This window comes from Erinaceus europaeus, chromosome 4 (genome assembly GCF_950295315.1).
Source record: "Erinaceus europaeus chromosome 4, mEriEur2.1, whole genome shotgun sequence".
Taxonomy (NCBI): domain Eukaryota; kingdom Metazoa; phylum Chordata; class Mammalia; order Eulipotyphla; family Erinaceidae; genus Erinaceus; species Erinaceus europaeus.
The window spans coordinates 100998573-101021893 of NC_080165.1; the positions used below are offsets into that span (position 1 = coordinate 100998573).

Consider the following 23321-nt stretch of genomic DNA (forward strand, 5'->3'; position numbering starts at 1 on the left):
GTTTTTGCAAGCTCAGCCTGCTCTTGCCTTCCTTCTTCATAGCCATCTGTCTTTGCAGACTGTCCCATGAACTCCAAATCCCAGAATCAGACAGAAAAACAAGAACCTTAGGGGCCAGGAGGTGGCACATACCCAGTTAAGCACACATATTACCATGCATGAAGACCTGAATTTGAGCCTCTGTTCCCCACCTGTATGGGGGGAATGCTTCACAAGTGGTGAAACATGTCTGCAGGTGTCTCTGTATTACCCCCCCCCAATATTTCTCTGTCCTAGTCAATAAAATAGAAAAAGAAAAAAAAAGGATGGCGGCAATGGTGGATTCATAGCGTAGGTACTAAGCCCCAGTGTTAACCCTGGTGGAAATAATACAAACAAACAAACAAAACACAACAACCACACAGGCTACTTAACTTGCTCCTATGCTGTTGTAAGATCAAATTCCCCATCTACCTACTGACCTGTCTTTCATATCTGAAACTTACTTCTCTTCTAAATCCCTGATGGTTAGGAACTGGATAATTAAGCATCAAATATTAGTGTTAGCACACAGTGATCGAGCACCAACTATATGCCAGATGCCAGGTTTGGGGTGAATGGATACCAAGTTCCTGCTATCATGGGCTCATGCTTCCTGTTGTACCCGTGATGTCACACACTGCAGTGAGAAGGATTCCAGTGCTCACTCTGTTATAAACAGTGTCATCCAGAATCACAATCCTTCCTCTCTCCATGCTTCCATTTTTACACTTCCCATTTTAATTTGATTATAAAGGTGTATAGGATTTATTTCATGAATGAGAAAGACTTTGAGTTGTGAGTGAGAGAGGGCAGAGCATTGCTCTAGCATATGTGATGTGAGGGATTGAAATCAGGGACTCAGGATTATCAGTCCTATACTCTGGCCCCCAAGTCACCTTCCCAGGCTGCCTCAGCTACTTCTGAGAATCACAGCAAGTAGCAACCGAGAGACACTGGGAAAGAGAAATGTTTCTAAAACCACAACAGAAGCCACCAACAAACAACAATTAGTCTACTGTCATAATCCTTTATTAAGTATCAAATTGTCTTCAACATAAGTTACAACCTGATTAAATTTGATAGATATTTTTATCTATTTAAAGACAAAAAAATTCTTTTTATATACAGTATCTTTTTTCTAGAGTCTAGCAAATATAGTACCTTTCATTGCAGGATTTCTGCTTAATATAATAAGCAAAAATAACTGACCAAAAAGGAAAAATGAAAATACAAGCAAACCAAACCCCCAAATCCCTTGACTACAAATATCCAGGTTGAAAAGCATTAAAAAGACAAACACAGAATAATTATTTTTGTTTGGTTTAGACGTGCAGAACGGATACTAAGGTTAGTGGCAAAAAAAAAAAAAAAAAGAAAACACAACAATAAACAAAACAAACAAATAAAAAACCAAACAAAAAAACAACCCAGCAAACAATAAACTTTAACCCCCAAGAAAATCACTAACAATCTTCAGTGGGACTCTTCCTGCTCAGGGGTGTGAGCTGACTCTAGACCATCTCTCTGCTCCTACGGATGGCACAGCACAGGATCATACTGAAGATCATGCCGAATATCTGCAAGACAGAAAAGGGCAAGGAATGGGGTGAAGGGACACGGGAGGCATAAGTCACTCAGGCCAGGACAAAAGGCCATGGCATCCACAGGTCAAACGAGTGGAAGGACCTGGGAGCAGGGGAGCTGGAGGCCAGATGCAGGAAGGCCACCCACCACGTGTGATTCTGAATGTGCAGCCACCTGCTACACCAGCTGCACATGTGACTTCCTGAGGAGAACGTTCTGGATCAGACAGGCATGCTCAGATCCAATTAGTGGGCTAGTACCTCCACTTTCATCTCTGGGTATGAGTGCTTTCTCTTTCCTTCCTTCCTTCCTTCCTTCCTTCCTTCCTTCCTTCCTTCCTTCCTTCCTTCCTTCCTTCCATTTCTTTCATTTGGTAAGAGACAGCGAGAAGTTGAGGGGGAGGTAGAGATAGAGAAAGAGACACCTGTAGCACTAGCTCACTATTTGTGAAGCTTCCCTCCTGTAGGTGGGGAGTGGGGGCTTGAACTTGGGGCCTGGTACACGGTTAACATGTGTATTCAACAGTGTGCATCACCTGGCTCCTCTACTATATTTATTTATTTATTTATTTATTTATTTATTTATTTATTTATTTACTGCCATTAGAGTTATTGCTAGGGCTTGTTGCCAGTGGCCACTTTTCCCTCCTTTCCTATTTACTTGATAGGAGAGGAGTTGAGAGGGGAGTAGGAGATAGAGAGGGAGAGAGACAGAGACAACTGCAGTCCTGAATCACCATTTGTGAAGTTCTCCCTTGCAGGGGCCTTTGCACACTTAACATGGTGCTCAACCAGGTGCACCACTGCCTTCTAAAAGTTCTTGTCATGGCTTTTATTGAAAGCTGTTTCAAGCCTTTTAAGCTGCAGGTGAAAAGTACCATTAAGAGGGGAAGTGATTCTTTCTTGAGAAGCAGAGGGAGGGGCCCCAGGCAGGGTCCTTGATGGTTCCTAGGGGCCGATGATGTGAGAGACAGTGGGGTATTTAGACTTCTGCTCCTTGGAACACCTCTCAGACCACCCAGGCAACAAAACTCATGTCCAAGCAATGCTTACTGGACTACTTTCTTAGAATGAGGGAAAGCAAGTGCATGAGAAAAAAACGTGTCCTGGAGATGAACAGAAGGGTTATTGGGACAAGGAATTCTACTCCTCTGAGCATAACACCTGCAGCAGTGGCAGTGCCCTCCCTTCCGTGGAGCCTCAGAGCTGATTGGTTGCAAGGCCAAAAGTTGGGTAGGCACTGGGGCCTAGTCTCAGAGGTTTTACTTCCACAGTGAGGTGAGGCCTGAATTAGGTGCAGATGCGCTGTGTGGAGACAGTGCCTAGTGGAGTGCAAACCCACAGCCCAGAGGACTGTTTCCTCCTAGCATCCCCACACTCACCATTACCACGGCGATCCCGATGCCCACAGCGCCGATGATGTGGAATTTGTTATCGAAGACCTCCTGGATGGCTTGAGGGCAGGGCTAGGGGGAACACCGGACCTGGGTCACACACCAGCTCCTCCATGCACCGCTTCCCACCCACAGTACCATCTCATCCCAGGAGGACTGTCGGGCTCCGAGAAAGGACAGGAGTAGGGGGAGGTTAAATCTAGGCAGGAAATTAGGAAAGGGCCAGCTGTTTATAGGAAGACCTGGGTTTGATCCCTAATATGACAGCAGTGAGACAAAACAAGAACTCCATTGGGTGGTGGTATGGTGCTTTTGTCTCTTTCTCTCATAAATAACTAAAATAAGGACCAGGCAGTGGCACACCTCATAGAGTACTGCAGCGTTACCATGCACGAGGACCCATGTTCAAGCCACCACCCCCTGCAGGGGGGAAGCTTGTGAGGCAAGTACTGTAGGTGTTTCTCTTTTCTTTTTTTAAAATTTCTTTATTGAGGGACTAATGGTTTACAGTCAACAGTAAAATTATACAATAGTTTGTACGTGTCATGTGTCTTTCTTTCTCTCCACCCCCGTCAATTTCTGTCTCTATCAAAAAGAATAAAATAAAATACCCCCCCCCCCAAATACTTAAATGGAGCCAGAGAGGTGGCTCAATGGAAGAACACACACAGCCCAAATATGAGGCTGGGGCTAAGCCTCTGCACTGCAAAAGAAAGAAGGAAGAGGGGCACACCTCTGTTTTGGGTTCTATTTTTCCAAGATCAGAGAAGAATGGATGTGTTCAGGGTGGGAGAATCAAGTTCTATTTTTCTTCTTTCTTACTTTCTTTTTTCTTTAATGACAGTACAGCTCACCTCTGGATGGTGGTGCTAGGGATTGAACCTGTGACCTCAGAGCCTCAGGCATGAAAATCTTTTACAAAACCATTATGCTGTCTCCCCAGCCCTGGGGTCTATTTCTTATTGGCCCTAGATAGGGCTACTGGTTATTAGTTTGAGATGTGGACAGGTGCTCTAGCTTATAATCACAAACTGTTGACAAAGTGGAAGCCAGGACTTGGGGCACCTGTCCTTCCTGATGGCTCTAGGGCTGGGGGACAGATGGCTCCAGGTGGCAGGCAGCTGTGATAGTCATTTCCCTGGCCTCACCTTTATTTTGCTGCCCTTGAAGGAGCCCATGTCCCAGGGTCAGGGAGAACAGCAGAGAGTAGCCTGGCTTTCCAGAACAAGATGACAGCCACCCACCCCACTGCAGCCTCCCAGCTATAGGATGTGCCCAGAGCAGCGGTGGGCTTTGTTCCTGAGTTCATACCTTTGTAGTGATGCCTTCCATTAGTTTTTTTTCAGGGCAGATGTCAGTGAGAAATTGTTCAAGTGCCCCGGTCATCCCGCAGCAGTTCAACTGCAAGAAAGAAAGGCCGGGGCAGGGGTGAGAGAGGTAAACAGAAAGACACAGACTGGAATGGTCACAGGGGTCCTGGACCATAGGCAGCAGGCAGCCAGTGTGCACAGAGCCTGGGAGGGGGCAGGCAGTAACGTACTGCGAAGTGGATGGCCTTCAGTGTCTCCTTCTGCAGCTCGTCCTTGTTCTTCAGCTTGGTATAGGTGTCCTGGTAGAATTTCTGGACTTCCTTAATCACCTGTGGTGGGCAGATGAGAGAGTTGCAGAGATGGCTTCTTTGGGGGAACAGATGCCACTCTGAGATTCCCTCTCAGGCAGGTCTGGGCTGAGTACCAGAAGCCACCAGGCTAGTTCCCCATCCCAGCTTGCTCCCTTCTCTGCCTGCAAGCAAGCGAAATCTCTTTAGGGCTGGAGGAGTAGCTCACTGGGTAAGGCATGTGCCTTGCCATGCGAGCAGCCCAGGTTCAAGGCCTAGCCCTATGTAGGAGGTGCTGAGGCACTCGAGGAAGCCCCGGCATTGTGGTCTCTCTTTCTCTGAAGATCTGAATGAAAAAGCAGCCTGGTGGCTGAGGATGTGGTGCAGTGGGTTAAGCATCAAGCTGTCACACATGAGGTCTCATGAGTTCACAAGTGCCAGAGTGATGCTCTGATTCTTTTTCTTTCTCTCTCATCCAGAAATAAATAAATAAATAAATAAATCTTTAAAAAAAGTGACCTAGGATGATGATATCACACATGCATGAGTTTTGGGCCTCGCATATACAACAAAGAAAAAACAACTCAGATTGACTCTCAAATGAAAGCATCAGGGAAAAAAAAAGATTGTAAGATTCCCACTCCTGTCTTGATTATTTCCTTTTTAGAATTATTTATTTATTATTGGATAGAGACAAAGAAAAATTGGGGAGGGGAACAGAAAGGGAGAGAGACAGAGACACCTGCTTCACCCTACCTGCTTCCCTTCTACAGGTAGGGACCAGGGGCTTAACCAGATGCATCACCACCTGGCCCCCTCAATCATTTCCTTTTGATCCTCACCTGTGGGGGGTCTGACAGAGTTTGGGGGTGGGGGTCTGGATCATGCCTGGCACATCTTTCCAGTGGAGGTTAAGGAACCAGGGCATCCAGCCCAGAGACCATGCCTCCCTAACTCCTCTCCTCAAGGAAGTTGTCGGGAGGGCTGCTGAGGTCACACTGATTGCTATTCCACACAGGGTAAGAGCATAAGGGCTCACTTTGTGTGTCCTCAGAGGGCTCGTATTCTGACATGCATGCCTGGTGATGAACTGAAAGGCAAGGTGTGAAGGCTGGAAGCTGAGCCAAGTGACCACGCAGGATGTCCCCATGTCCTCCTGTACCCTGGCCCTCACTCCGAGTTTGCAAGACCTCAGGTCCCTGGGTGAGGCCTCAAGGGAAATACCTACCTCTTCTTTGTGAGAGTAGCCCCAGATGGCCGCGGCGATCTCAATGGCAAATATCACCAAGAGGAAGGTGAAGAACTAGAAGGCAAAGGGGGTGTGGGGGGGTGGTTGTGAAACAAAGAGCATGACCAGGCTGGGAATCAGGCAGCTTGGGCACTGAGGGGGTCAGGTGAGGCCTGCAAGGCAGGAAGGGCCCCTGGGTGGGCCTTTCTAAAGTGTTAACTGTGGAGAGTTAGCCAGCTCTAAAGCACTACTGCTCTCTCACAAACACCTTGGAGCCCTGAGGAAGGAATGGAAGCAGATACACTCTGGGGCTTGAGAAGACTCTGAAACAAGATGGCAGAGGTACTTGTGGACTCAGGGGCAGAAATGGAAAAAAAAGAAAAGAAAAAGAAAAGTTGGTCTTCAAAAAAGAGTGAAGCAAAGCCCTAGTAATGAGACAGGCTCCACAGAGGTAGAGGAGCAATGCGTGGCTTAGGAGGGCAAGATGGCCACCTGGCTGGGTAGATGGGGCCTGAAGTAAAAGGACCCCCACCCCCCAGAGTAGGATAGCTCATGTCCTTAGGTTCCCTCTTCATGTGTCCCCACCACATGTTCTCTGTGGACCTGGACCTGCTCAAGTCTTGGGGTATGGGTGGAACAGGAATCAGGGCATCTGTGGGGGGAGTTGGGGGCAGGGAAGAAGGGGGCACTCACCAGTCCCAGCATGCACTGGGACTCTTGCACGGCACCACAGCAGCCCAGGAATCCCACCAGCATCATGAGAGCACCAGCTCCAATCAGAATGTACACTCCTGAGGGGGAAGAGCCAAGATCACCGACCAAGTTATGGAGACAGTCTTGGAGGTGTGTGTGTGTGGGGGGGGGAGGTGTGCCCAGACAGCTCCTAACAATCCCCTGTATGATGCTCTGGCTTTCTCTGGTTTCTCTCTGGGAGGAAGGACCCATCCTTATTAATGCAACTCCTTTCACCTCTGCCCTTCAGTCTCCCTCCACCTCATTCTCTTCAAAGATATCCCCCTCTTCCACTCTACTGCCCACACCCCTTTCTACCTTCACTCAGCCTTTCTAGAAGGTTCCATTATCCCCTAACCTAGGACCAAGGATATATGAGGTGTGGGGGCACACCTCAGAGTCTACTTGGGAAACCAATTCAGTCTGTTAAGCTGTTACTAGCAAGATGAATCCAGCCACAGTACTTCAAAGTTACTGTTATTATTATTATTACCACCACCATAAACTCAGCTCTGGCTTAACATGGCATTAGGGATTAAACCTGGGACCTCAGAGTATCAGGCATGAAAGTCTCTTGTTCAGATCACTGTGTTCTCTCTCTGTACTTACTACTGTGACTTAAAGTTGACCCTCCAAGTCTGGGCCACTACACTTCTGACTGGACAGAAGAGGTGGGCAGAGCAAACTCCCTGTAGAGATTAGCAAGCTGTGCCCAATCTCTAAAGGGATCTCTCCCAATCCCAACTTCTGGGTGGCATTTAGGTGTTTTTCCACCCCTAAGATGTTGACAAAGGCACCTTGTTCTAGTGCAAAGAACACAGACCTGGGTGTCAGAAGACCCTACTAGCTGCTGTGTGACCTTGGGGAAATACACACACCCTCTCTGGGCATCAGTTTGCGAGGCTTTACTGTTCAAAGACTTCAAAAGACCCTTTTTGATACACCAAGGGGCTTTCAGACTGCAACAAGTTGAAACGCATGGCTGGGGTGAAAGGGGGAAGTGGCACTGTCTCTGGGCCTCCAGGAGCCCCCAGTCTGAGTGACCAAGAGGGAGGCAAGAAAGGCAGCCACTGTGACAGCTCCTGCCTCTGCTCAACATGACGCCAATCCCTGGGACTGGGGATACAGTGGCACAACCCAGACCTGGGCCACTCCACAGCTTCCAAGGGACACCTTAGTTGACATGGTAAGGTGGGGAGAGACATGGGGCACTTCCACAGCATCAGCTAGTTGGTGTCCCTGTCCCCCTACAGTGCCACACTGCTCAGGAGGCTGGTCCTCGGCCAGAGGACAAGCTGCATTTGTTGACAGCTGCAGCCACAGCTGGCCTACAGGGTCTACCCCTTGTCCAGTTACCCCCGGGGAAAATGAGCCCTGCTGCCTTCCAGTATGTTCCAGGCCACCTGGGAGGGGGCTGCTGTTGCACACTGAGAGCAACCAGCCCTGCAGGCCAGATGCAGTAATCTCTCCATACCGGGGATGGTGGTGGCTGTAGCAAGGCTGGCTTCAAGGGACACCAGGAGGATCCAAATGTGCAGGGCAAACGCTGGCCACTGCTTGTCCCAGCAACGACCGGGCACAGTTTCAGTTCCCAGCTCACACATGAGTTCCCTCCTTGCTATCCCTTGAGGGGTCCAGGGAGGCTCCTCTGTGGCCGGGGCTGCCTTAGGGAACATCCATGACGGAGCCCCACCACTGAGGGGTGGGAGCCTTGCAGTTAACAGCTGAGGCTCACGGGTGGCATGCACAAGGGGCCAATTGTGCCTCTCCCAGTCCCCCCACATCTGGTGTGACACCCAGTCACGTGGGTCAGCTGGCAAATGCCAACATTGTCTGAATGAGGACATTGTTCCCAGGCACATCAGCCCCAGCCCAGGCATGGGCACAAATGCAGCTTGTCTTCCGGCCGAGGCCCAGCCTGCTGAGTAGTGTGACACTATAGGGGAATGGGGACACCAGCCAGCTGATGCTGTGAAAGCACCCCATGCCTTTCTCCATCTCACTGGGGCAGGATAGTGGGTAAGGGATGAGGCTGGTAGTTGGGGATCCCTGATAGGGCAGAAGAGAGGGTGTTCGAAGGGGCTGGGTGGTGGTGCACCTGGCTGAGAGCCCATGCTACAATGCTCAAGGATCTGGGTTTAAGACCCTGGTCCCCACCTTCATAGGGGAAGCTTCACGAGTGGTGAATCAATGCTACAGGTGTTTCTGTTTTTATCCTTCTACCTCCTCCTTCCCTCTAGATTTCTGTCTCTATCCAATAACTATATAAATAAAATATGAAAATACATACATACACACACACACACACACACACACACACACACACACACACACAGAATGAAAAGGAGAGGGTGTGTGAAAAGATGCCGAGGATTTTCAGGCATGAGATGCTGCCTAGGAAGAAAGAACAGATAAGCTTGAAGCTTTCTCTTGGTCCAGTTCATAAGCTCAGGCAACTCAGGCCTTCAGAAGGCAGGGAAGTTGGGATAGGAGCCAAAGTGAGCTACTAGAGGGAAAAATATTTTGGGGGTGGGGGGGAGAGAGATCTTTTAATGGGCCTCCTGCTAATATTATCACTTATTTCAGGGCTCAGACTTCAGGACAAAAGGTCGTGCTGGTAACAGCTGCAGATCAGGGTATCCCCCTCCACAGCTCCAGTTGGGACAAAGACAGCTGCTCTGGGGACTTCTGCAGTGGCCGTCATGTCAGATGGGGGCTCGTGTGAAAGGAGGCCTCCAGAGGCTGGGCGGTGGCACACCCAGTTGGGGTACACATTGCAGTGCACAAGGACCCAGGTTTGAGCCTCCAGTCTCCACCTGCAGCGGGGAAGCTTCACAGATGGTTAAGCAGGGCTACAGGTGTCTCTATCTCCCCCTTCCTCTCAGTTTATCTTGGGGTTGATCAAATAAATAAACAAACCTCCCAGGAAGCCAGGGCACCACACAGGTACAGGCTGTCCCTTGGGAACTACCCGCCCCTCCCCCACCCCCACAACAGGCTGGTAAGCAGAGGCTGATGACACATGACAGGGCGTCTGTCCCCCTTTATGAGTGGGGTGAATGTTGGCTTTCTGTCTGACTCATGGAAAAAGCTATTCGTCACGGAGCCTTCTCAAGGCTCACTGTATCCATTTGCTTAAGGGCTGTTTATTCTGCCTTTGCCTGGATGACATTATAGCTCTGGTCCAAAAGAAAAAGAAAAAAAAAAAAAGAAAGTAAAGTAAGCACCATGGGCGTAGCAGAAGCAGTAGCAGACACCAGGCTGTCCTTCCTGTGAGAAAGGGTGCCTTCTTGCTTGGCAGGTGCTCAGCTGGGGCCCTGAAGTGGGCACACCGTCCCCATTCCATCTTGCAAACAGAACTTGCCACACCTGTTCCTGTAGGCAAACTGTAGCCAAGCCTCTGGACACATATTTGCTTAGCATGGTTTATCTAAAACAAGAAAAAGATTCATCCACCTAACTGAGAGGGACCAAGTACCTGAGCATCGATTGCTCTGGTATACATGGTATTGGGGGTTGAACCTGGGACCCCAAACGTGCAAGTCCCATGCTCTGGCACTGAGCCGTGGCCTTGGGGTCTGGATACTGGTTATTATCTGTAAGCAGCTAGCTTGGAGGCTCAAGAGACCCCAATTCTGCCTTCCAAGGCTCTCAAGTGCCCTCCCCCCCACCTGAAGGTGGCTGGTGTTTAGAGAGGGCACAGTGGGCTTCCTCTGCCCCAGCCTGGCACCCTTCAGTCATGGAGATGTTGTCGGTGTTTGATCTGGGCCAGCTTTGCAGCAGGAAAGCGGACACTGGGTTCCCAGATGCCACAGCTTCAAAGGGTGGGGTGTCCCTGTGGCTGGAGAACCCAGATGCCCTGCTCAGAGGCGACGGCTCTGGAAGAATGTTCAGTTAAGAAGGGTGCTGGCCTGGGGCTAGGAGAGCCAGCCCTCCAGCACATCTGGAGATGGTAAACCCAGTGTGAGCTCCCAGGCCTGACCTGAGGGGAGGCCAAATAAGGCTGTGGGCTGCCCTGGATGCCAGCTTCCGTGCTCTGCACTCTAGAGGCTGGAGAGAAGCAACTCTGGCTCCTCCAGCCTTCCTGAGGCCTTGGTATGGGGCCAGGTCAGTCTGTGGGTGCACTGTGGGTGTCAGTGTCACAGGGCAGGGCCTGGTCACCCCCTCTTGTCAACAGGAGTCTGGGGGTAAGGCTGGCTCTCACCCTTCAAAAGGTCCATGTGTTTCTGTTAGAGCTGAGGAGGGCCTGCAGTGACCAGTCCCAGGACTTGGTCCCCCTGACCCCTTCCCCAGCTCCTCTAAGGCATGTGATTATTCTCCTGTCACTATGCATGGTTGTCACCTCCCCAACAGGGTCATCCAAGCGGGGGCTGTCTCTCCTGGGGCTACAGTGAATTCAGAAGGCCACGGGAGCAGCTGGAGGGATAGCTCAGTAGACAGCACTGCATCTGCAGGCGCGAAGCCCTGGGTTTGACCCCCGGTATGATCTGTGAGTTGTAGAATAGGCTCTGACCCCCACTTTATCTCTTAGGAAATAAACAGATAACAGTGACAGACACAAAAGGCCACAAGAGGGTCTTCTGTCCACCCCTGCCAGTGGGGGTCAGTATTATTTCTGGATGCCTCTCTTCCCCCTTTTCTCCAATTCTACATGGACACTCAAGCACAGCAGCTGTCATGGGTTCAAGTCCTCATCCTGCCTGGTGTGGGGTATGTGCATGGGCAAGGAATTTCACCTCCTACACTCCTATTTTCTCTCTTTGTACCTCATGGGAATGAGACTGTACAACATGTGTGCACAGGAAAGGGGCCCTAAAAGAGGGGGCCCAGGCACCCCAATTCTATCCTCTAGCCATGAAATTCTTAACAAAAGCTGAAAAGCTATGGGTTGGGGGTGGCCAGATCAAGGGGAGGGGATGCTGGGTGCTCACCTAGGACCACCCCCTTCCACAGGCTCTTCTGGAGTGCCCTGCCTGCTCCAGGCCTCCCAGTTCCACAGGCGCCATTCCAGGCCTCCGCAGACTCCCAGGGAAAAAAAAGTTGCTGTTGTAAAAACAAGTCAGGGTGCCATGGAAACCTGTTCCCTCAAACTCCCAGCAGATTAAAAAAATGCATGGTGCTTTTTTTCCCCCTGGCTTTTTTTTTCTTTCCCTTTTCTCACAATAGGGAGACACACCCTAGAAAACCCCAGGGAGCAGCAGTAGGAGTAGGCTGTGCCCTCAGGCTTGGCCCAGGGAGTCATCCAGGGGCTGGATGGGGTGGTGAGAGGGGAGGGAGGCCAGTTCTGGCCAGACAGTGTTGGGTATCTCCTGCTTCAGACTGTTTTCTCTGTCTTCTTACCAAAATAACCCCCTGGGTGGGTGGGAAGGAAGTGACCAGGGTTATACTCTGAGCCTGATGACATGACAGCATCTGCCTAAATATAAGGGCTCCTTGGCTTTCTGGTGAATGAAGTGTCTCCTGTTCTCACCCAGGGCAGAAAAGAGAGTCCAGGGTTCTAGGGGAGGGAGGGAGAGGAAGAGGGAGAGGGAGAGGGAGAGTCCTGCTCATCCCATGCACACTTTTATTTTCGGGGGGGGGGGGGGCTGGAAACAAAAGAACTTTAGAAAAGAAATAAAAGAAATATCCCTGGGAATTTACTTCTGTGTCGGAGGTATAAAGGACTGAGGTCTCTTCCTATTCCTCCTGTGCATTCTGACAGTATCCGGGAGGCAAGACCCAGAAATTCTGTGACTTTTTAAAAAGTTTTCTGCCCTGCCCTGCCCTCCCCTCCCCTTCCTTCCTTTTCCCTGCCTCCCTCCCTCCCTCTCCCTCTCTTTTTCTCCTGACTTTTTCAAAGAGAGGCAGAGATGGTAAGAGTGAGAGGGAGGGAGAGAAACCACAGCACCGAAGCTTCCTTCAATGAGGTGGGGCTGGGCGTGAATCTGAGTCACACACATGGCAAAGCAGCGCACTGTCCAAGTGAGCTATTTTGCTGGGCCGACTGCTTTCATTTATTTTGGTGCACTAGGGCTTCTTGCCTGCCTGAGTCTACTGATCTCAGTGGACTGTATCTTTTCCTTTTTTAAGACAGAGCAAGGGGCAAGGCGATGGTGCATCTGATAGAGCAGACATGTTATAAATGTGCAGGGACCCTGGGGTTCAAGCCCCTGGTCCCCACCTGCAGGGGGGAAGCTTCACTAGCAGAGTGCTACAGGTATCTCTCTTCTCCCCCTATACATACCTCTATCCTCCCTTCCCCTTTCAATTTCTCCATCTCAAATAAATAAATAAATAAATAAATAAATAAATAAATCATGAGAGAAGGAGAGAGGACAGACAGAAAAATGCGTGGAACTCTCAAGTGGTGCCAGGGGCTCAAACCCAGGTCCTCATGTGTGTGCTAAAGTGTGCATTCTACCGGATGAACGGTCTCTGACCCTACAAACCTCTCTATCTTAACAGTGGGCTTTACACCATGAATCACCCGGGCAGAATCCTTTTTAATTAAGGACACGGTAAGATATAAGAGGACATGAAATCGAGAATCCCATGGATGAGAACAGAGGCTAAAGAGCTCTCTGACAGGGCCAAAGCCACATCAGGGAATGGTCAGGATGCCAGCCTCAACATGGGGTGGGTGGGGGTTGATGGCCTTTGTCAGTCAAATGCTAGTTCCTGGGGACAAGTACACGAAGGCATAGCTTGAAAGGGGTGGGCTGGCCCAGAGGGCTACAGCAGACACCTTCCCCAGCTGAGCCTCCTAGTCAGCACAGATGAAGCCCCCCTGCTTAAGCGGGCACCAGTCCCCCTGCCTCACCTGTGTAGAAGCTGGAGTGGTTATTCTCCTGCTCAAAGATGCTTTTGGTCTGAGTGTCGAACCGCAGCCATAGTCCAATGGCAAGGACTGCAATCCCAGCCAGCTGTAAAACACATAGGAGGAGGAGGAAGAGGTTAATCCCTGCTGCCAGGAACAGCATGAGGAGGCTTGCAAAGGTCTCTGGGACCACCCTTGGTGTCAGCAGTAGTTGGCTAAGGAAGAAATCATCACCTACCACCATGGAGGAGTGGATGGTTTAGACAAGGGAATGCTATACAGCAGGGAAAGAAAGCCAGCTTGAGCCATGAGCAACCCAGTGAACTCCGCAGGTAACACTGAGTCAAAGGAGTAAGAGCCACAGAATGCACATGATGCGATTACATGTTAATTAAAAGTAAGTGATTTTATCATGGAGTCAAGGAAGTGGTGATGGGGAGGGACTGGGAAAGATTTCTGATAAGGGCAGAACACCTGGAGGTGTGGTCTACAACACTGGCATCATGTGGATATTCACTTCACAATTATTCTTTAAACTGTGTTCTGAATTTTTTTTTTGGTAAGATTTTATTTTGATGAGGGGGTGTTACCAGAGTACTGCTCAGCTCTTTTTTTTTTTTTTTTGGTTATCTTTATTGGACAGAGACAACCAGAAATCAAGAGGGAAGGGGGTGATAGGGAGAGAGACAGAGAGATACCTACAGCACTGCTCACCTGCTTTACCACTCACAAAGCTTTCTCCCTGCAAGCGGGGACCGAGGGCTCAAACCCAGGTCCTTGAGCATTGTAATACGTGCACTCAACCAGGTGCACCACCACCTGGCCCCTCAGCTGTTTTGTATGATAGTGCTGGGGACTGAACCTGGAACCTCAGTCTCAGGCATAAACCACTATGCTATCTCCCCAGCCCTAAACTATTGGTGTTCTGCCTTTTTTTAAATTTATTTTTTATTGCCACTAAGGTTATGTCTGGGGCTTAGTGCCTGCCTGATGAATCCACTGCTCTCAGCAGCCACTTATTCCTTTTCTTTTTTTTTTCCCCCAAGATCAGATGAAATCAGGTGTGTTCAGGGTAGCATGGCCGTAGACCCTTTTTCTTCATTTGAAAGGACAGAGAGAAATTGAGAGTGGCGGGGGAGATAGAAAGACATCTTCAGCCTTTATTCACTGCTTGAGAAGCTTCCTTTCTGCAGGTGGGGAGTGGGGGTGTGAACCCAGGTCCTTGCATATGGTAACACGTGCACTTAACAGGGAGTGCTACTGCCCTGCCCCAGTGGTTGGTATTCTATGTATGATTCTTTACAAATAACATGCAAGATGCTTTTAAAAAGACACTCAGGGACCGGGCAGTAGCACAGTGGGTTAAATGCACATGACATAATGCATAAGGACTGGTGTAAGGATACCGGTTTGAGCCCCCGGCTCGCCACCTGCAGGGGGGTTGCCTCACAAGTGGTGAAGCAGGTCTGCAGGTGTCTATCTTTCTTTCCTCCTCTCTGTCTTCCCCTCCTCTCTCCATTTCTCTCTGTCCTATCCAAAAAGTCATGACCCATTTTTGAACAGAAAAACATAAAAAAAAGTCATGACTTAAAAAAAAAAAGACACTTAAAGGGCACAGATGTGCCAGAGGGTAACTAGAGTCCCTCACCAAGTCACACAGCCTAAGGAGTGACCAGGCTGGTCCTGATGCAGAGAGGGAAGCCTGACTGCCGGCCACAGGATACCAGGTGCATGAGTGAGTCTAAGCAAGTGACCCTACTGGATACTGGCCCAGCGATGGCCTGGCCTCTCAGCTCCACATCCACCCCATTTCACAGGCGGGCAGGTGTGGACACTGTGTCCAGAAGGGGATAGGACCAAGTTCTGGGCTGGCACAGCCTGTGAGGTGCCCCTGCCAAGTCCCTTGCCAGGCTCCCTGTGCCAGCTGAGCCCTCTCAGCACTGGATGGTGACTCATAGGCTGAAGTGTCCTGGCTGGCTGAGTGGGCCAGGGGGTGGGCTGCGGGCCAACGCCCAGGCCCCGGGTTTCACCACTGGCCCTCCGCAACAGAGGCCTCTGTGTCAGGTCCTGCCTGCTAGGCCATTTGGTTCTCCACCCAGGGAGCTGGTGCACAGACCTCTCTTTCTTCCCTCCTCTGCTCGTCTTCCCAATGACCCAGCAGTGAGCCTGGATGAGTTGGGGGGAGTGGGGTGTTAGCAGTGGAGGAGGGGCTGACCTGAGGCCTTAGCCTGTAGCAGAGCTGAAGCCCAGCTTAATACCCCAGCACATACAGTTTCTGAAAGAGGAACGGCCCTTCCTTCCCTTCTCAGCGTGGTGAAAGAAAGCAGACTATATACAGGCTGCTTATAGGGGGCTGGAGAGAAAGCTCACTGGGTCGGGTATGTGTGTGTCTTGCCATGTGTGCAGTTCAGATTTGAGCTTGGGCATCATATGGGAGACACAATGGCACCAAAATAAGCTTGCCCTCTCCCTCTGTGTAAGTTAAAGAGAGAGAGAGAGAAAGAGAAAGGGAGAGGGAGAGGGAGAGGAGTTCTGTAAAATGCCGTATTAGAGATCATATTAGAAGGTGGTACCACAGGCTAGGTTGTGGTGCACCTGGTTAAGTGCACAAGGACCTAAGTTCAAGTCCCCAGGGGGAACTATACAAGGGGAACCTACAGGGGGAAGCTTCACGAGTAATAAAGCAGTCTGGCAGGTCTCTCTCTCTCTTTCTCTCCTTCTCTATCTCCCCCTTCCCTCTTGATTTATCTGTGTCTATCCAATACAAATAAAATAAAACTGCATTCCCATGAAGGTGGACAACACAATGCTACAAAAAATAAAAATAATAGGTGGCACTGATGGGGTTTTGAGAGGACCAGAGCTCTCATGCAAGTGGGCAGCCTGGTGGGCAGTCCTTTGCCTCCCAAAGGTGTCAGTCTTCACCACAGGCAGTATCAGTGCCCCTAAGAATGACACCAACCCCAGAGCACAGACAAGGAAGCAAAGGCTCATGGGTGGTGGGCTGGAGGGGCAGAGAGTCCCTTCTCACTAAGCACAGGTTTGCAGGTGTTTGTGGTGGTGGTGGGGGGAGCAAGAACCTCGGCCTGCCCCCCTGCCTATGCTGAGGCAGGGGCAGCTCACATGAGGGGTGATAAGCACAGACTGCCCACAGCTGGGCTTTGAAGTGGTTCCCTGGTGCCCTGCAAAGTTCAAGCCAATATGACACCTCAACTCTGCTCCTAGCCCATGAGGCTCCACCAGACACCTGGCAGAGGCTGACTTGGGCCCTGGTCCAGGGCATTAACCTGCACCCCCTGGAGCTGGATATGTAACGTGCCCTGAGGTAATATAGCTAAAGGCTTGGCCACAAGCCCCTCCCTCACCTGTGTGCTCATTTGGAACACTGAGGCCCCAGACAGCAGAGGCCTTTCTGTCCCCTTTGTGCTCTGGATGTGGACTTGTGATTACAGAGAAGCACCTTCAAGCTATCTTCTTGCCCCCAGAGTTATCACCTCACCCTCATACCCCCTTACTCTGCTAGTCATGGTGGCTTAAGTCAGTCCCCATGAGAGAGAAAACAAAAGTAGCCAGTCCCAGAGAACAAACCCAGGAAGAAGATGGGAACTCGGTTAGCAGGGAACCCTGGCAGTGAGGACAGGGCACCCAAAGGAGATGTCCCAACCACCCTCCTGCCACTTTGGGAACCTGAGCTGGAGAGCTGGAACAGGGAAGGGAGAGACTTCAGACTTCAGGTGTTACTCCCCGCCACCCCCCACCCAGGGCAAGGACTAGGCCACATGTGGGGCTCTTCTGTGGGGGCACCTGTGCTGCTGGGTCCTTAAAGCCACTTTACTAAGAATGAGGAAGGAAAAGCAGCTGAGGAGATGGAAAGGGGGCAACAGACCTCAGCTTCTGATACCTAAACAACTCATGGAGGAAAGGAAGAAGGTTCCAGAAACCAAAGTGGAGAGGGAGGAAGGAGGTATGGGGGGATTCACTTAGGGTGAGGGACTGCCTGAGTTATTGACTTTTTTTTTTTGCCTCCAGGGTTATCACCGGGGCTTGGTACGGTGCCAGCACTATGAATCCACTGCTCCTGTTTGCCATTTTCCCCCTTCTTTTTCATTTTATTGGACAGGACAGAGAGAAACTGAGAGGGGAGGGGGAGATAGAGAGGGAGAGAGAAAAGTAAGACACCTATAGACCTGCTTCACTGCTTGTGAATCGACCCCCTGAAGGCGGGGAGCTAGGGGCCTGAACTCCATTCTGTGCACAGGTTCTTGTGCTTAGTCCTATGTGCACTTAACCAGGTGTGCCACCACCAGCCCCGAGTTACTGACTTGACAGGCTTGGGCTGATGCTCTGGAAGCCACCAGCTGCTGCTACAGAGAGCCTGCTTTGGCTGGCTGGGGTCACACGGCCACGGAAGGTGGGTAACAAGTGCCTTGTGCTGGCAGTGCTAAGGAGCACTGCGCCCACCATCCAGAAGAACCCCCTTTTTGGTGTGGCATAGCAGAGCTTCCAGGCTCCTCATGACCTGGATACTGGGAGGAACGGAGTGGGAAGGGCCTGTGAGCAGCAGAGGGCTAGGCCCTTAAATATGGGCTCAAAGTCAGCTGTGAAGGGATTCTATGGAATCAGGGGCTAGGGGTAGACACACAGAAGGGAGGTTGGTCTTCCAGATGCCACAGTCACTACCCCCCACCCTTTGGCCACCACTGCAGGACCCACGGTGGCTCGTCACAGATGCTCGGTGTCCCAGCTCCCTGGCCTGGTGCCCACAACCAGCCCGAGGCCCTGCCCAGGTCACCTGCTGACTGATTATTCCCAGTGAAGAGCAAAGGATTTGTTTTCTCCTTCCTACCCACCTCACTTCCTCATTGTGTGGGCAGTAGAAGCACCCCTCCCTACTGCCTTTGGGGGTTTTTCTTAATACACACTCACTTTAAAAAAATTCTTTATTTTAATGAGGAGAGAGAGAGAGAGAGAGAGATCAGAGCACTGCTTGGCTCTGGTTTATAGTGGTGCTGGGGATTGAACCTGAGAACCCAGAGCCTCAGAAATAAAAAGTCTTTTATACAATCACTGTACTATCTCCCCACCCTTAGTTATTATTATTATTTTTAAAATAAAAGATTTGAGCTAGGGAGAGAGCATGATGGTTATTCAAAAAGTCTCTGAAGTCTCAGGTTCAATCCCCAACATCATCATTAGCCAGAGCTGAGCAGTGCTCTGGTCTCAAGCGCTCTCAGTGTTTCTCTCTCTCTGTATTCTTTCTCGCTCATTAAAATAAGTAAATAAAATATTTTTAAAAAAGGTTTCCCCAACTACCAGGTAGTTTCACTCACATGTGGAATCTAGAGATCTGATACATATGGGATTCCAAAAACAAAATAACAGAAGCAGGCAAACTGTTTCTAAGACTTGTAAGAACTTTGGTGGTTATCTTTGGTAGGCTGACGGGTGTGGTATGAAACTAAATACTGTAATCTTACAATCTTCTAACCTACTATTAATCATAATTAAAAAAGATATACAGATTATACTTATCAGTAAGTGACTTAATGATCAGTAAGAAAAAAATGAAGTAGAATTAAAAATGGATTATGAACACATTAAAAAAAAATCAAAAGGTTTTTCACATCATCGTTACTCTATCCCCCCTAGCTCCACAAGTTCACTTTCTCCTTAGAGAGGAAAGGGACATGCCGAGGACATTCTCTGACACACTTGTCCAGTACATGTCACAGCTGTCAAAGTCCCAGCACACAGAAAGAGACAGATGCTGTCACAGTCCAGAGGGATTAAGGGGACACTACAGTGTGTATCGGATTGTGGATGGGGTCCAGGTATAGAAAGAGGGCCTGAGTGGCAAAACAAGTCAAATCAGAACCCATGTGGTTGACTCATCAGTCATGAGCCAAGGATAGCTTGTCAGCTGGGATGCATGTACCACAGGGTGGAGCTCTCAGATGCCAACAACGGGGGGGGGGGGGGACCTGAACATTCTCTCTGTGCTGTTAGCATCTTTGCTAAAGTTTCTGTAGCTCTTAAACAAATCTGACACTCAAAAACTAAAAGTTATTATCTCTATGACAAAATCAAGTGAGGCCTCTCTTTCAGAGGTTATGCCTCCTTTAAGAAGGATCTGCCAACATCTGTGTCCAGCAGAGAAGCCAGAATTCTCTTCTTCTGCACCCTCAAAAGAAGTTTGGTCCATACTCCTAGATGGGTAAAGGACAGGAGATGACCAGTGGGCTCTGAACCCCAATACCACTGGGACCTGAAAGGGAAGAGAATCTAGAAAATGACAAAAGAAGCTCCGTACTGTTTTGCTTATCTGAGAAGGAAGAGGAAAAATGGACCATAGCAGAAATGGGTTATGAATCATTGCAGACTATATATATAGTCAACCCATATGTGTGACCTTGGGAGAACGACTGCAGTTTCCAATAGAGAAAGAAGGTGGGGGTAACAACTCTGGTGATAGGAATGGTGTGAAATTATACCCCTATTATAATTCTGTAACTCAATATAAAATTGCTACTGCTACTGCTGCTACTACTACTAATGATGATAAAAGAACCTGATCCTAGAACCAACTCTCTCCTCTCAGCCTCTGTACCCTGTTTCCTGCCAAGAACACGTGGGCCAGTCTTTCTGTTCCTCCCAGCCCCTCTCTTTCCACCCTACTCCTCCTGCTCACTCTGGGCTTCCACTCCCGACCCACCTCCTAGTTCATCCTCACTGAGGAGCCTCCAGCTTGGTCCACTTCTACTGACTCCCAGCCAGGACGTAGTGGATGCAGGTGAGGGCCAGATACGAAGGCTTTTGCATTTGCTTTGTCTCCCTCCCTGATCTGTTAGCAAGAAGGCCCCCAGGACCTGCGCCCTCTTCAGTGGCTCCCTCTGCGGACTGGCTCTGTCCTTCATCCCCGCCTCTGCCCACATGAGGTCCTCCTCCTGGTCACCTGGCCCAGTGCATCCTCCCATGTGAGTGTACGTCCTGCCTCCTGAGAACATGGGCTCCTGGTCACTTTAGGAACTTCCCTGCTCCACCCACACCATGGGTGTTAGTAAGGAACAGTTCAACAGATGAAGCAATGTCTCAGGGAAAGAGAATTTCTGAAACCCACCAAGAATTCAAGCTGTCTGTCTAAGGACAAGCTTTTGTCGCCACTTCTCCACCCAGACCCACATTCTGACACGTCACAACAAGAGCTAGTACTCACCCAGGGAAAACACTTTGAGACCTACTAGGGGTGTGGTGAATGGTACTGTGAGATTCAGGGGCAGATCCCTCTCCAGTCTGCTGGAAATGGGAGCTTGTGAAAAGCCCAGGGGCTGCTGTGCTTAGTCCTCAAATAAGTCCAGGGGCTGGGTGGTGGCCTGGCAGAACACATACATACACACACACACACACACACACACACACACACACACACACACACACACACACACACACACCCCTGGCAGAGCACACACATTATACTATGTGTAAGGACCAGGGTTCAAGGCCCTGGTCCCCACGTGCAGGGGCAGGGGGGACACTTTATTAGTATCTGAAGGTGTCCCGCTTCTGTTCCCACTTCCTATCTTTCTGTCTTTCACTCCTTTTACAAAGAAATTTTTTAAATTATTTATTTTATTTACTTATTCATTTATTGGATAGACAGAACCAGAAGTGGAAGGGGGAGACAGAGGAGGGAAAAAGAACTGGGGACTTGAACCCCAGTTCTTACACACTGGTAATATGTGCTCTCAACCACGTACACCACCACTTGGCCCCTTCTGTTTCTCATTCTCTGTCCAAAAAATGGCACTGGGAGCAGTGGAGCTGTGCAGGTATTGAGCTTCTCAGTGATAACCCCAGTGGGGAAAAAAAAGTCCAGGCGGACACGCCAATTCTAGACGAGCACAGGTAACCCAGCACACCCTGGAGCTCAGGCTATAGCAAACAGGTCTGGGCCAGCCACTCCCTCGCTGTGGTAGGCACCCAACAGACAGGGGTGCATGAGGGTGAATCATACCCCAAGCCCTGCTGAGGGGCAGGCAGGGGCTCGCTTGGGAATCGCACCCCCAGAGGGAAAGGAAGTACCTTCTGCCCCCAGGAGAACTGCAGAGACTGAAGGACTGGAGTAAGGTGACCCTGGTTCCCACGGCGGATATGCCAGCAGTTCTGGTCAGATTCCATGCAGGTGAACATGACAGAGGGACAAGAGCCTATTTCTAGGCTTCAGGGTGTGAAGTCAGAGAACCATGCCATCTGGGAGGCAGACATCCTCCTGGGAGGGGCTCAGCTAGGCACTCCTTCTCCAGGTCCTCTCTTCCTGCAATACCCAGCCCTCAACTCATATTTTAGGAGAAAACACTAGCTGTGTACCCTTTACATGCAGCCATAAGAGAAAAGGGAGGATCATTCTCCAAAGGGTGTCCAGCTCTTGGTGCTCACATCTAAGCCTTCTGAGGGGTGGCATAGCGTCTGGAGGTGAGAGGGAGGGGTGAGGATGGGGCAGGGCCTTCTTCCTTGTCCCTGATGTCCTCCTGCCAAGTGCGGCTGTTTGCTTGTATCACTGAGACTGAGCAGAAGGGGCCATTTCCCCACTAAGGAGAGCAGTTCCCTGGCCTTGTCTGTTTCCCTGCCTGTGTCCAGAGGTTCCAAGACCCCCCAGGATGTCAGTGCCAGACCTCTAGGATGTGCTCCCTCCCCGTCTGCAGGCCTCAGAGGAGAGGGAAGGGCCGCTGCTCACACTGGCTTCCTTAGTGGAAAACATGTGAGGCTGCTGGGCTTGTGGGATCCAGCCCAAAACCATGGCAACCTGGCACCCCACGCAATGCCAAGTGGTCCTGGGTGGGGTCTGTGCCAGGAGGCTGGACTGGCCTCTCCCTACAGCTGCCTCCCATGGCCTTCTTCCACTGCTGTCTGGGGACTGGTGTTGTGGCTCTGGAAGGATATAGTCCTGGGGAAGACAGACCAGAGGACTCCAGAGCCCCCCGATTCTGTCCCAACAAGAAAACAGCGGGAGACCTCACACTCCACTCAAGGTTCCTGGTGACTCTCAACTCATAGCAGGATCCAAAAATGCCTAGAAGGACATGATCAGCCCCAGGGCCAGGTTTATTGGAGTCAAGCTGGGAGACCCTCAGCTGTCATAATGCTGAGAATGATGCCCTCCCACCCCCCATGTGAGAGTGGCCGTCCTGGGCAGTGGTTGGGCAGCCACAGTCTGGAGCCACCTCGCCCTCCAGGACTTCTGCTCCTGGGGGGTTCCACCCAGCTGAAGGGGGACAGTGGTCCACATGCATGGTCTGTGGCCTCACATGGCCCAGGGGCTAGGGCAGGCACAGGGAACTTCTAGGTCTGTCAGCTCATTGCCCCATCCTGAAACCCCAGGGGTAGGGGGCAGCCCTTGGCATATCAACAAGATCGCCTCCCAGCCTGAGGTGCTGGGTGCTCTGTCTAACTTGAGAAGCACAGTTCTAGGATGCCCTCTGAAGGGGGCACACGGGAAGCTCTCTGGGGAGGGGGGAGGATTCTTAATCCCCAGAACACTCTCCAAAGGCCAGTGCTGAGGTATGGGCAGGATCTACTGTGCACTCTGATCTTTCAGCTACAGGCAGGGGTTCCTGTGTCCTGCTAAGCAAAATAACTGTGGGGGACCTGGGGCTGGGGGGGGGTGCTAGTGAGTGAGGACAGGAGCAGGGAGGGAAGGAGGGAGAGGGGAAAAGAGAGAGAAGAGGCTGCTAGACAACTCCACCCTGAACCCACTAAGCTGAGGAAGTCATAGGAGATGGCACCTACTGGAGCCAAACTCTTTATGCCAAGGGTCCCAACCCCTGTACCCCCCTTCTAGGAACCTTTAAAAACAAAGTGGGGTCCCTGCAGGGAGCAGTCTTGGCTACCACCCCCCTACACACACACACACACACACACACACACACACACACACACACACACACAATGTCTGCACCCTGCTTTTTCCCAGGGC

The 23321-nt window shown here is 50.6% G+C and overlaps 1 protein-coding gene across 1 annotated transcript in view; it reads right to left on the reverse strand.

Moving 5' to 3' along the window:
* Window positions 1–1028: 1028 nt before the first annotated feature.
* Window positions 1029–23321, reverse strand: part of CD9 (CD9 molecule) — a 34009-nt gene continuing 11716 nt past the window's right edge. Inside the window, exons 2-8 of the mRNA XM_007527834.3 lie at window positions 13355–13457; window positions 6517–6614; window positions 5824–5898; window positions 4539–4637; window positions 4310–4399; window positions 2987–3070; window positions 1029–1598 (exon numbers count right to left, since the gene is read on the reverse strand). Of these exons, the coding sequence (XP_007527896.1) occupies window positions 1533–1598; window positions 2987–3070; window positions 4310–4399; window positions 4539–4637; window positions 5824–5898; window positions 6517–6614; window positions 13355–13457 (615 nt within the window). The 3' untranslated portion in view covers window positions 1029–1532. The remainder of the gene's footprint in view (window positions 1599–2986; window positions 3071–4309; window positions 4400–4538; window positions 4638–5823; window positions 5899–6516; window positions 6615–13354; window positions 13458–23321) is intronic.